Raw genomic sequence first — 13135 nt, 5'->3', positions numbered from 1 at the left:
GGCAACATAAATGCAACAATACTACGATCAAGAACATCTGCTCTTCATAGTATTAACCCACCTCATCAGTCACTTTCTCACTGCTGGAGTAAAAACCATAAACTTTCTGATCCACCATTCGCATGGCCTTCTGCAATGCTTCTTCAAATGTACGACCAATAGCCATCACTTCACCAATACTCTTCATAGAACTGCCAATCTATAGATCACATACTTTACCACAATCAGGCAACCAGTTTATGTTTGCAATGTTATCATCACCTGCTCATTAATTAATTAAAAAGTTTGAAATCACACAGTTTTACACAATACCAAAGTCAAAATCACATGATGGCTAGCTACTCACACTCCTTGCTAGTACCAGTCCTGCAGGTTCTTTCAGGACGATGAAATAAAAAGACAAATATTCTTGCTTTATGGTAGCATGCTCTGCAATTAACCACAAAAGCAAACAGCAATACAGTAGTGGCAAGTACTCCATCCATGCTAGGTTAAGACTGCCACCATCTCAAGAAGAAACTAGTCTTCTTAGTGATATTGCCTCGTAAGCACAATAGTTGTTTTGAAATGTGTTTCAATATATGTATGATCACAGCAAAATAGTAGCAATATCTGTTGTATCTAATGAGATAAAACATCCTGAACGTGCCTTTAATATGGATTGACAATAAATTAGTGTTAACACTACAGCCTACTGTCTATTTTCACATTTTATGTTTCAAACACTCATTAATAATTAAAACTGATTTGATCAGTTCATGTGATGAAAAACATAAAACAAAACAGGCTAATCTAGATGTGGATACCTTTCTGCTCACACGAGCAAATTTCTTCAGATCCCATCGAGGAATTTTTACAACAACATAATCCAGACTTGGTTCAAAGCAAGCAGTAGTAGCCATTGTAACTGCATTCTTCAACTCTGGCAGAGGAATGCCCAAGCCTAGCTTTGCTGCCACATAAGCAAGAGGATAACCAGTTGCTTTAGAAGCCAGTGCAGAACTGCGTGACAGTCGAGCATTTACCTCAATAACATAGTACTAAAATCACACAAAAACATTCATAAAATCCATGTAAACTTGATACAACCAGTCGTTACCTGGTTAGAGTCAGGATTCAGAGCATATTGAATGTTGCACTCCCCAACAATTCCAAAATGCTTGGCAACTTTAATTGCCACAGTCCTCAGCATGTTGTACTCGCCATTAGAAAGAGTCTGACTTGGAGCAACTACAATCGACTCTCCAGTGTGGATGCCCAAAGGATCAACATTCTCCATATTACAAACCTATGATAAAGGACATATAATTCACACTGCTAGTTATAGCGTAGTTATGCAATTATAGTTATTTTCATAGTTTGGTAACTACAGTGTAGTTACATAAGTGGTTGTTCACACTAGTGTGAACATAATTACTAGTCTAGTATCCAGAAGTGGGATGTGCACAAACGAAAGTTCATTACGCGAGTTACGACTAGTAGACATCTTCTAGTAGTCTTGCATCGTCAAACCCTTCCCCACTACGCAAGACTAATCATCTACGCATGCGTAACTACTGTAACTACGCTCTAACCAAAGTTGCAAGCTTAGTTCAATAACTACGCTATAACTACAAGTTATCCACGGATAGTGTTCACACTGTAGTTTAGTTACTAGACTTGGTTGGATAACTATGCTCTAACTAGCAGTGTGAACACGGCCAGAGATGTCAGCAGTTCATTCACAGATAACAATGTCTATAGCTAACATAAAGCTAACTAATTTCAGCTCTGAGCCACAGGGAACAGGACTTTGTTGAAGTCATAAGACTTGGTGAGTAGCATACTCAAACGTATAGAAAACTGACGTCCAGTGTGTGACTACGTGTGTGGATGTGGGCATGAATGTGCGGTGAACTATGTCTGTCACGCTCAGGACTGTGCCACACCTTTAGATCAGTCCAATCACAAAGCAGTATTTGCAATTGATCATACATGGCAAACAGAGATAATGGATGAACCGCCATCAGATCCACAAAAAAATGAAAGAGTTTTTACCAGAACAGCGTAACTCATGTTTACGATTGCCAGGACTTGTGGGAAAAAAACAACAAAACTTACCTGTCCAAATTAAAACTGATCATAAATCTATCCCTTTCTTAGAATATTTACAAAAAAGTTTTCATTTGGGGGTGGGGTAAATGGCCGTTTCGTTCTTTAAACCTAAAGTGAAAATGGAATTATGGACACCTTTGACAGGTGCTTTGCCACTACTCCTGAAGAAACAATAAAGTGTACAATGACCGGTTGGAGAAACGCTCGATAATTGATCACAGACGGGACTTTGACAGGTTCGGGTCTTATCTATAAGATGGCGGCCCCGGTAAAGCGATAACTGTTTCTTCTCAGCAAAGAAGACACTGTCACTCAACCTGCTAAATACGCAGTGTTTCCACTGGAAATTCTGATTAGTAGCCGCTTGGCTAAAGGAGTTTGTTCATTCCGTAGCCAAGCACTTTATTTCATAGCCAAGACAAATATCGCCCAAACGTCAAACAACTAACAATCCTAACCTTTTTTTAATCGCCCGAGTTATCGGGGTTCTCTACAGATATCAATAGCCACAAGGCTACGGGAAAACACTGCAACCTTCCAAACCCAAGAAAAATTACAAAATCTATTGTAACAGCTTTAGTTAGTCATCCAGCATTAGTGCACACAAGGTCGATAAGCAGACTGTGGTCATCTTCCGTGCCAGGGTTGCCGGTAACAGACATGCACAGCGTAACAGCATACTCGGCAATACAAACTGCGAATGTGTCTTCATGTACCTGAACAATAGTTTGATGAGTTTGGCTTTGGTCTGAAGCCGTTCAAGCGCATTTGGGCTGCTCTAATTAGTACATTGTCCGTGTTTCTAGTGTGTGTCTGCTTCCGTCTTTACTTTAGTCTGCTTCCGCTTTACTTCCATGCAGTCGTCATCAAAGTCATGGCCGTCATCTTCACTGCTCTCATTTCTAATTGGTCGCTTATAGAAGCCGTACGCAAATACAGTGCCTGCTATGTGAAGAGTATAAATAAAGCATGCACAATAAAGTGGGTTTCTAGTCTTTGGAGCTCCAATGTGTTACGCTAATTGCCATTCTTAGCGCACTAGTGACTGTTCTGCAAGACCTAGAGGAAGGCATACAATTAGCCACATTGGCGAGGAGGCCTTACCATTTTATCGCCAGTGACTTCTATTTGTAGCATTTGGCTATTTTATTTGGTGATCGTCCAGCGGATACACTGCATATACGCAAGACCAACGAATGACTATGAGAAGATGGTGAAAGCGTTGTGGCAAATGGCAGACCTCCAGACAATGCACGCATTGTGCTCACTAGGGACAGGCATTGTACATACACATCGTCTGTAAGATTTTATATAGGTCACATCACACAGATTGAAAGTACGAGCATCAACCGCTTCGTTTCGGGGTGGGAAAGCGGTCTGGGTAAACACAAAGCTTTTGTCTTTTGTAAAATGTCAATAAATATGGACGGCCCCTAATATCCATACCATTATTCAACATTACACTACCACAGCTACCATACATGTATGAGAGTAACTAAAAGAACAATCTTCGAACGGGTGGGCGAGGAGAAACAAATGCTCCTACGAGTCAACTAGTCTAGCCCGTCAGAAATCATGTCACTATGTTGTCGGAAACCTCCATACACTTCCCGACGCATGCAGTCTGCTCTCTACAGTTGCACAGTCCACGTCAGACATGTGCACTTCAGCCGATCTCAAGTGAGGTATATTTTGCATCATAGCTATTGTGTGTACCATACATTCAAGTGCCCTGGCAAAGAAATCAACTTCGATCGCCACTGAGCCCTTCTTTAGTAACGTTCATAGGTTACGCATGCGCAAGTATCATGAACAAAACTACAGAAAGTCTGTCTATAGACGTGGACCACTGTTGCTGATTAGCGAGAAGCCATGACTAGTCTAGAGTAGATTCTAGGTGCTACCCATCTGGGACAAAAGATGTGCTTTCCGTGTCACGGAAAGGGCATCCGGAACTGCAATCAACACAAGTACACTTGGAGCAAGGCTATTATACCGCTTTCTTTGCAAGAGCCTGGATTTGTGGCTAATGTCACCTTTACTAAGTACTATAGTATTGGGTTTCAATACTGTAGTATGGAATTCTCATAAATTCCTTAGCTGCAAAACTTTGGACTCATATCTACCGTTTCTGAGCGTGGTGCACTTTTACTGGAACATGACACTGTATGGAAAACCCTGGGCTAACTTCACTTCTTCTTCCTAATTTGTGTATGACTCAATTGAACTATAACTAGAATACATTTAAATAGGCTCTAGACATGACTGATACCGGCATTCAGTCATTTAACTCCAGTCAGCAAACGTTAAGCCCCTCTGATGATAATATATAACCCAAAAGTAACATTGCTTGCTGGCACGTGACACATATCATGTACCTCCTTATTTTTACTACCAGAGATTCCTGGCTGAGTTGGGTACCTTGCAAGTACATACCATATACCAGGGAAGTCACTAAAGAGCAAATTTCAGTAGGGCGACACTCTTTATTTTTCCTCATAGTTCCAAATTTTCCACGCTATGCTGAAAGTGGGCAGGCAAGTTCTGCCTGCACTTGCGCGTTTTGTTATACCACGAAGTTACATGTCCGTGATGAAACATCAAAGAGCTCTTCTCAAGTCTTTTGGAAGCAGTTCTGATGAATTGCAATGTGCTGATTCTTTGACTGCAAACTCAAGTGAGATTGTTAACACACAAAAGAGAGTATCCTTGGTTACTTGCTGTTTTGTTTGCAAAAGTTTGCAGTTTGATGTGCACGTTATGTCAGTTCTATCATACAAACCAGCGAAGTAGTACTAATACTTGGTCAACAAAGAGTGCACACTTCCTAGAAAGGTGTTATCAAAAGACACATTTGGTCAGAAATGTACCAGACGGCAGCTGCTTGTAAAATAGCAAGAATATTAGGGGCTGACAATGATAGTGAAATTAAGCAATCGTTCGAAAAAGGAATGTGTCTTCAGCGAAAGGCTTTGATTAGTGCGCTGAAATAACATACACTCTGATCAAGGAAGAAAGCTAACTTCCACTTACAGCCACTTCCCTTGAGGTTTGGCTGTGCCATGCTTTGAAACAGCCTAGTGACTTCATTGCCATATGTAGCTGTTCATAATGGCATATAAAAGCCTTATGGGTTGACCCCATTGAGTTCTCATTGATATATTTTGGTATAACCAATACAAAATATTATCCAAAGACAAGCCCACACATCAGCGTCTGTAGAAAGGCCTAGAAGGATAGATTTGTATATCAACATCCAAGATGGTAACAAACTGTAAATTCAAATGTCCAAACAAATTCCAACATCCAACCCAACCTTCCATGAAGCAACTAAGTAAAGCATAAAGCTGGATTTACAGTGTGCCAACACTCGAATGTCACATCTCGTGCATCGTGTCACACGCGTTATACAGGGCTGTACCATTCAGATATGACTTCAGTGCGCTGTAGACTCGTTGCATGAATTCTTAAACTGACCACTCGCTCTTCGATTTTCTACTGGCAGGACTCTGCCGAAACCCCCAGCTTGCTCAAAATTCATTTTACACGTTCTCCCTTGCACGCGGGTCGTTGAACACCTTACAGCCAATCATCCACAGGCAAGAACAGCTCCCACACAATCTATAGATCGCTCAACATCAAGTACAGAGCGAGAATCAATAACCATCGATCACGGAAGCCTCGCATACATTCTTAGCTGGCTGTGATTGGTCAAAATCTAGGTGATACTTACGACGCGACATGTACAGCTTCTGGTTCGACGCTCAAAAATAGAACTTGATTCTATTTGGACGGGTCACTTTGCACGAGACCCGTGTGTCGCGTCACATTGACCTATCTACAATTCGAATTCGTACAACGCTACCAGACGCACAAGCGTTCGCATAACGTAAATGCAGCTTAGCAAATGATGACCAACAACTACGTAAGCATTGTCAAAAAATTTTTGAAAACAGATTCTTAGATTATTCATACATGTTGAAAATAACAAACAAGGCTTACAGTAGCCAACTTACAGAAATGCAGTTGCCATAGCTGTCACGAACAACTTCATATTCAATTTCCTTCCAACCCTTCAGTGACTTGTCAACAAACACTTGGCTGCTGTGGGAAAATGCTGTAGTAGCTAACTGTCTCAGCTCAGATTCATTGCTTGCAAATCCTGAGCCAAGTCCACCAAGAGCAAAAGTCACACGCAACAAGACAGGATAACCAATCTTTGATGCAGCCACAACAGCCTTCCAATAACAAACAAAAACCTAAAACAAGTCGTATAGAACACTTGCAAAATCATTAACACCTCTGTAACCGAAAACGCAGCTTCGCTAGGTGCAACTTGTTCTCCTATCTCTTCCAGCCTCTGTGCAAATACCTGTCTATCTTCCGTAGCAATAATTGAGTCAACAGGGGTTCCCAGCACTTCAACATTGTACTTTTCAAATATTTTTAACATTTGCAATTTTACTCCACAATTTAAAGCTGTTTGACCACCAAATGACAAAAGAACACCATCTGGTCGTTCATTCTTTATAACCTATACATACTCATTCAGCCTAAAATTTGTTTTCTAGCACGTATGATTTTTTCACTTCTGTCACATATTCAACTGTGATAGGTAGGAAGTAAACTTTGTCAGCTAAACCCTTGGATGTTTGAACAGTAGCAATATTGGGATTGATTAGCACACTTTGCACTCCTTCTTCTTTGAGTGCTTTAATTGCCTGTGCCCAAACACAGCAGTACTAATCAATGGAACAAAGCATACTACCTCCACTATCACCTGTGAGCCTGAGTAATCAAACTCTCCAGCTTGCCCTATAGACAACCCACCCGACCCCAAGATTAACACTTTCACAGGCTTTTTCACTTTCATATCTAACAGACGAAGTCCACCATACTTCTCTTTTAACCTTTCAGCCACAGAGAAACTGCAAAAACATACATTTGATTTACATCAACCTACCAATACATCCCTGTTCTCTTACCCGACTGCACATCCATTGCTAAATTTGTAATCTTTCACAGTTTCCAGAAAAAAGTCAAACAGTGATTCCATATCATGCGGTCCACCCATAGCTTCTGGATGAAATTGTACAGTAAACACTGGCTTTGTTTGGTGGACTAAACCCTCGTTTGACTGATCATTAGCATTAGTGAACAGAGGTAACCACTCAGGGGGCAAAGAGTCATTGTCAACTGCAAAACCATGATTCTGTGTTGTAACAAAACATTGGCAAGTGTCCAAAAGAACACAAGGCTGGTTGTGACCACGATGACCATACCTATCAAACGGCAACAGATTATAACACAGGCCTTTCCATTGTCATTACTGCACCATTCCTACTTCATCTTGTATGTTTTGCATGATGCAGCAAGTGCAATCAGTTGGTGGCCCAAACAAATTCCAAACACAGGCTTTAAAGCATCTTGATGAAGCAGAACAGCCAAATTTTTCACAGTTTCATAACACATTTCAGGGTTCCCTGGACCATTGCTGACAAAAAGCCCATCAAACTCTACATCAAGAATGAAACACACAGAACAGTCATAAACTACTGACTCTGTATTACGAAGCCTATCCACCAAAAACCTTCAGTAAGAATAGGATAATTCCATGGAACAACTTTGACACGTGCTCCACGCTGAGTCATGCAACGAATCTGGCTGGTCTTCATACCGCAATCAACAGCAAGAATGTATATATCACCAGATGGATGGTAGACAACTGGCTTCTACTCAGCAACCACAGGTGTACACAAAAAAACTAAGCATAAAATCCATTTGTGAAGGCAACCCTAATTGAAACTTCTGAAACCAAATTTCTTTCATTTGGATCTTCAAACTGAATTGACTGTGGATCATCCCCATCCATAATAAGCTAAACCAAGACATATATAAATAAAGTAGCAAACAATCACATTAATAATCGCTATTGCAACCTTCCCTAAGACGGTGCCTTTCTCTCTGATTTTCTGAGTCAACTGCCTGGTATCTACTCCTACAAACACATTAACATCAATCCTACTTATTGCAAGAAGTGGTATTGTGTGTAGTAATACAGTATGGTATAGTGGCAAGTCTGCATTATATCACCAAGTTCACCAATATCCTCAATTGCCAGCGTAGCTCAGTTCTCTTGCCAGTAGATGACACAAAAACTAAACGGGAAAGGTAACTATAGAGGGATCTTGTTTTTAAGGACTTAGAAGAGCTCTCTGCAATGAAAGTAGGATGCTAGACACCGTTTTCTCCCAGCAGACTTAACCCTCTCCTCTCACAGAAGATGAGGCTAACGCAACAAAACTCAACGGTATTTAGCATTCGCCTTTGTTCTATAAAGGAACACTTCGGCCACATGAGCTAGTAAATTACGCCCAGCATACACCTTTGTTGTTGGTTACCAACAATCAAATTGAGACATTTGACGTATTTGCAGAACGAGATATGCTTATGTATGCATTTAACTGATTAAATGATAAATTCTATTGGACGCGTTTGTAACTTTTTCAATCGGGGCTCCAACTTCTCGAATATCTACCGTAGATCGCAGTTTGGAAAGCGTGCTGTTTGGTTCAGTAGCTGCAACACTTATGTACAACTTACACATACTTATCAAGCGGGCAACTCTTTTCTAACGCGACGCTGAAGAGGGTTTTCTCGCCATCACGTGTAACATCATGTGACATCAACAGCAGTTGGTGAAGCGCGGTGGACGCCGAAACAGATCTGGACGCCAATACCGCTCGCCTCTTTATCCTTTTAGTTGTGTTCATGTGTGACAGACCACGTATGAACACCTGTTTTTACCACACACTGAAGGGAGGCCTGTCGTAAAAACTGGACTCAACTGTAACTTCGTGTTGCAGTTCTTGTCACTTCCATCAGTGCATGCAGCCATTGCTTTTTGCTGCAAATGTCCGTTAGCGTGCGTCTCTGAAATGTTGCGTTAACACAAATCTCCAAAATGTCTCTTTAATCTACGAAGAGAAACATTCAGAGGGTTCAACTACAAGGTTCTCTTGGAGAGATCTGAGTAAGCGGACACACCCCTTTCAAACAGCAGCTGGGTGAAGTGTTACAGGTGCAGAATGGCTTTGATTAAGCCTTACACTTTTACCCGAATGCAATGATGTAGACAGTGTAGCTCGTACTGTAGTACGTAAGTTGTTTACACCCTGCACAGTGTGTAGACTCATGACCATGGCAATAGACCACCCCTTCGTTATTCCCAGATACTCAATCGTCTATCGCGGCTCATGAGGCATCTAGAAGCCATACTGATCACCAAAGCTGAGCACACCGGACTGCCACCTAAATTTGACGTGAACGTACGACTAGAGAACAAAAGGGGGCATGGCCACCTATGCAAAAAGAACGTCTATGCTTTTCTTGACATACTTGAACCTTGTGCATGTTTCTCCTCATAGATCAATAGAGCAAAGGCTGACACTCGTTTTACCGTTGAGTTTTATTGCTATAGCCTCATCTTCTGTGAGAGGAGAGAGTCAAGTCTGCTGAGAGTAAATGGCCTCTAGCATCCTACTTTCATTACAAAAAGGACTTCTATGGCGCTAAAACACAAGATCCCTCTATAGTTACCATTCCCGTTTAGTTTGCATGTAGTTTACCGGCAAGATAACTGAGCTACACAAGCAATTCATTTGGTGTAGGCAGAGCTTACCGCCAATGACGTGTCAGCCTGGCGCATGCTCCATACATAACACGCGTTTTCTCTGCTACCAAAGAGACGACTGGCCTGAAAGTAGCACAGCGCGAAGTTTCACAAAAAAAGCCTACATTTTGAGAGCAAGTTGTATTTCCAATTGGAATTCCCCTTTAAACTATGTCCACAGTCATGTCTATATTCAGCAAAGTGCACTACAGACAATGGTACAATGACAGAAATGCCACATCAATTATTCCACTGCAACCAGTGCAATAGAATGCATTCAATGCACTAAATCACTGTTGTGCAGCTGTATTCATAGTTCTAATGTTCTGAAAAACACTAGCACTGCTTGAGCAAGAGACCTATGGCATCATGTCCTGCCAGATAGTTCTTGTCAGCAGCACCACAAAGTTGATTTGACTAAGCACCCAATTCCCACAAAAAAATCAGCTAAAACTGCACATGCTAAGTTAACACAATTGAATGTGATACTTTGAAACAAAAGCAACTATGATAAAAAATAGTGTAGTTACTTGGTAAACAGACGTTAGAAATCTTGACCAGTTACAGGATGACCGACCAAAACTTTGAATGACATTTGTCGCATCTCCATGTAAATCAGACATATCCACAGATGCCAAAAATTACTTTAAGCCCTGAGCTTCAACTAGAACTCCAAAATGTAAACAAAAATGTAAATAGACATTTGCGGAAGGCTCACATTGCTCAAACAGTCCACTTTGCATTCATGCAGCTTACTTCTAGACAGTAGACACAACAGTAATAGCGCCACATTTATTTGGGAAGTTATGTTCATCAAAGGGTAACTGCAATGCAAAAATCAAAAATTCTTTTATGTTGGAAATTGATAGTTCTAGTTGCATTCATGACAGGAAAAATAGTTTTAGATTTTCAAGTTAAGTCTTCGCTGACATATAATAGGTCAAAGTTGCTTCCAGATCTTCAAGTTCCGGTAATGCGTTATAATGGGGGTGGTTAGTGTGACGTCACAGAGGGGAGACTCCATGCTAGCATGTATTGAAACAAAGGAATCTGTGGCGAATGAATGGCTCGGTGTTGCATGGCTGCAAGATGCACCAATTCACGCAAGTCATACGCAATCCTGTTTCAATTTCCAAATATCCCCAAGTTAAGAAAGTGTGGGAATCGCAAATAAGGAGGATAATTGCAGAGACGTTTGTGTCATCCGGGCGACTACTGCTGAGTATGATGTGTCCTACTGAGTGGATAGGAGTCTGTTGTAGCCACTATTAGCCTGATTGCTTCAAGATACGTACAGCCAGGCTATTCAAGAACTTGGTCTGGGTTGTAGAAGAGCGAAATTGAGGCCACCATTCTCTATCTACCTGCCTCCACACTTCAAGATTGCAGCACTCTGGAACTTTCGCAAAGAAAAGGACAGCCGTATTGAGAAAAGGAAGGGTAAGGAAGACTCTTGTGCAAGACTAAAAGTACTGCAAATGGCTAGGAGAGGTCAGACTATTCAATCTACACTTGTGTCTTTATGTGCTTGATCATCATGTGGAGCGAATGCAGTCGTATGCATTACAGTATTACTGTACAGTGAAGTCAAACCTTGTGTCAACGAGAATTCAACATATGAACTTCAACTCATTTTGTGCTCTTTCTCACAGCAATAGCTAGAGTTTTGCATGAACTCACTAGTACACTGTGCCACATATTGTCACTAGTATTCGACATTATTATCGTGTTATATTGGAGACGACCTCAAATACGTTTTGACAGCACACGCACTCCACACGAGTACATATCCATCATCTCACAATGACCGCAGCTGCGCCTGTGATGGTTGTTTAGTTACCTAGATATGCATCGATTACGTTTGCTACTCCTACTTTTACTTGCGATGGTGACAGGCTATCGGGTAGCCTGTCCTCTTCCTCGTCCGCTTCCAAGGCAGCAGGTGATCTCAAAGATTCAAAGACACTGTCGCTGAACTTGAACCTGTGTGGTCCAATCACTCTAATGGCTCCCAGCAGATCTTCTTCATCCTGCAATTCATGCATCACGTAAAAACCTCCAGAGGGCTCTTCAGAAAAATAACTGTTGCTGCCGTCACCTCTACCCTAGCAGCGTTGCCTTGGATATGAAGATGTAGTCATCTTTACAGGCCGTTGTCTACACAGACACACAAGCGTCTCCCTTCTGTGACTGACAGTTGAAGAACTGGAAGCAACTTTGACCTGCTATATCTCAGCAAAGACTTAACTTAAAAATCTAAAACTATTTTCCTGTCATGTATGCAACTAGAACCATTAATTTCCAACATATTTTATATTTTTGCGTTGCAGTTACCCTTTATGTTAAGCGTTGTCAGCTCAGTCACAAACGCTATGCATTACTTTACCATGAAAACATACACAGTTCATGCACCTTCAAATAAATTGAACTGACCGCTTATGCCAGGTATGCCTTTCTCTTGCAGCCATTCTTGCAACGACCGATCTGCATTCCAGCTACTGTAATGTTCTGACAGTTCAGAGACGACTAGACCCGCTACGTGCACGCCTTCCGACTCAAAATGAGTGAGCAACCCAAATTGATCACGTTCAGAACGAGGAACACCATAGTTGCCCACGAGAGGGTAAGTTAGTATAAGAATCTGCGATTGATATGATGGATCTGACAATGACTCAGGGTAACCGACCATTCCTGTCTGAAACACTAACATGCGGAGTACGTGAACAGTTGACACAGAACTAGCATGCAGCACAAGCCACTTCGTATATCGCCTAGAGTCGTACCCACTTCTCCTGTCGTGCTTCTGCATGATCCAAATCTCTTTCCCCGAAATTCCGTCCCATCTTCCAGAACGAGCAGCGCTTCGTCTAATTTTGCACTACTAGTATCCGACAACGCTGCCATAAGGCTGGCGGGAAATTATCGATTAAAATCAATGAACTAGCGCACGGTAGAGCTTGACGACGACTCGGCTTAGCAGCTTAGCAGGTGAACCCACGCTTGAAGAAGACTGGAAAGGGACACAGTATGAGGTGCACGATGCTGTATGATTATTTCTGGAAGCACAGACCTCAGTGCGTGCAAGCGAAGCCGATCATCTGACATAGTGGATACATGCATCTGACTCTGCATCGGACACGTGCTATGGATACGGACCAAAAGCGAATACGGACCTTTCGCGAATGGGCCAGACCATTTGCGAATTCGCAAAGGAAGTTGCAGTCTTACAGAAGCCACAACAGACGGGGAGCTTACGTCGTGACCACACAGTTAGCGAGGCACTGGTGAGATACACGGACAACGTCCTCTGTGTTATTTCTTCATGATACCTCGACATGATGCATTGTACATCTAAAAGTCTGTTCACGC

General features: G+C 41.8%; 1 protein-coding gene across 2 annotated transcripts in view; it reads right to left on the bottom strand.

Moving 5' to 3' along the window:
• Positions 1 to 12662, bottom strand: part of LOC134185099 (CAD protein-like) — a 48458-nt gene extending 35796 nt beyond the window's left edge. For both annotated transcript variants that reach the window (XM_062652895.1, XM_062652894.1), the window contains exons 1-14: positions 12550 to 12662; positions 12200 to 12469; positions 8034 to 8092; positions 7889 to 7972; positions 7685 to 7826; positions 7439 to 7610; positions 7080 to 7376; positions 6875 to 7022; positions 6684 to 6815; positions 6395 to 6628; positions 6111 to 6332; positions 1100 to 1288; positions 807 to 1040; positions 62 to 199 (exon numbers count right to left, since the gene is read on the bottom strand). In XM_062652895.1, coding sequence (XP_062508879.1) covers positions 62 to 199; positions 807 to 1040; positions 1100 to 1288; positions 6111 to 6332; positions 6395 to 6628; positions 6684 to 6815; positions 6875 to 7022; positions 7080 to 7376; positions 7439 to 7610; positions 7685 to 7826; positions 7889 to 7972; positions 8034 to 8092; positions 12200 to 12455 — 2307 coding nt within the window. In that variant the 5' untranslated portion in view covers positions 12456 to 12469; positions 12550 to 12662. The remainder of the gene's footprint in view (positions 1 to 61; positions 200 to 806; positions 1041 to 1099; positions 1289 to 6110; positions 6333 to 6394; positions 6629 to 6683; positions 6816 to 6874; positions 7023 to 7079; positions 7377 to 7438; positions 7611 to 7684; positions 7827 to 7888; positions 7973 to 8033; positions 8093 to 12199; positions 12470 to 12549) is intronic.
• Positions 12663 to 13135: the final 473 nt, after the last annotated feature.

This window comes from Corticium candelabrum, chromosome 9 (genome assembly GCF_963422355.1).
Source record: "Corticium candelabrum chromosome 9, ooCorCand1.1, whole genome shotgun sequence".
NCBI lineage: Eukaryota > Metazoa > Porifera > Homoscleromorpha > Homosclerophorida > Plakinidae > Corticium > Corticium candelabrum.
Note: the sequence above shows the minus strand (reverse complement) of the source record. Positions and strands in the feature narration are given on the sequence as shown.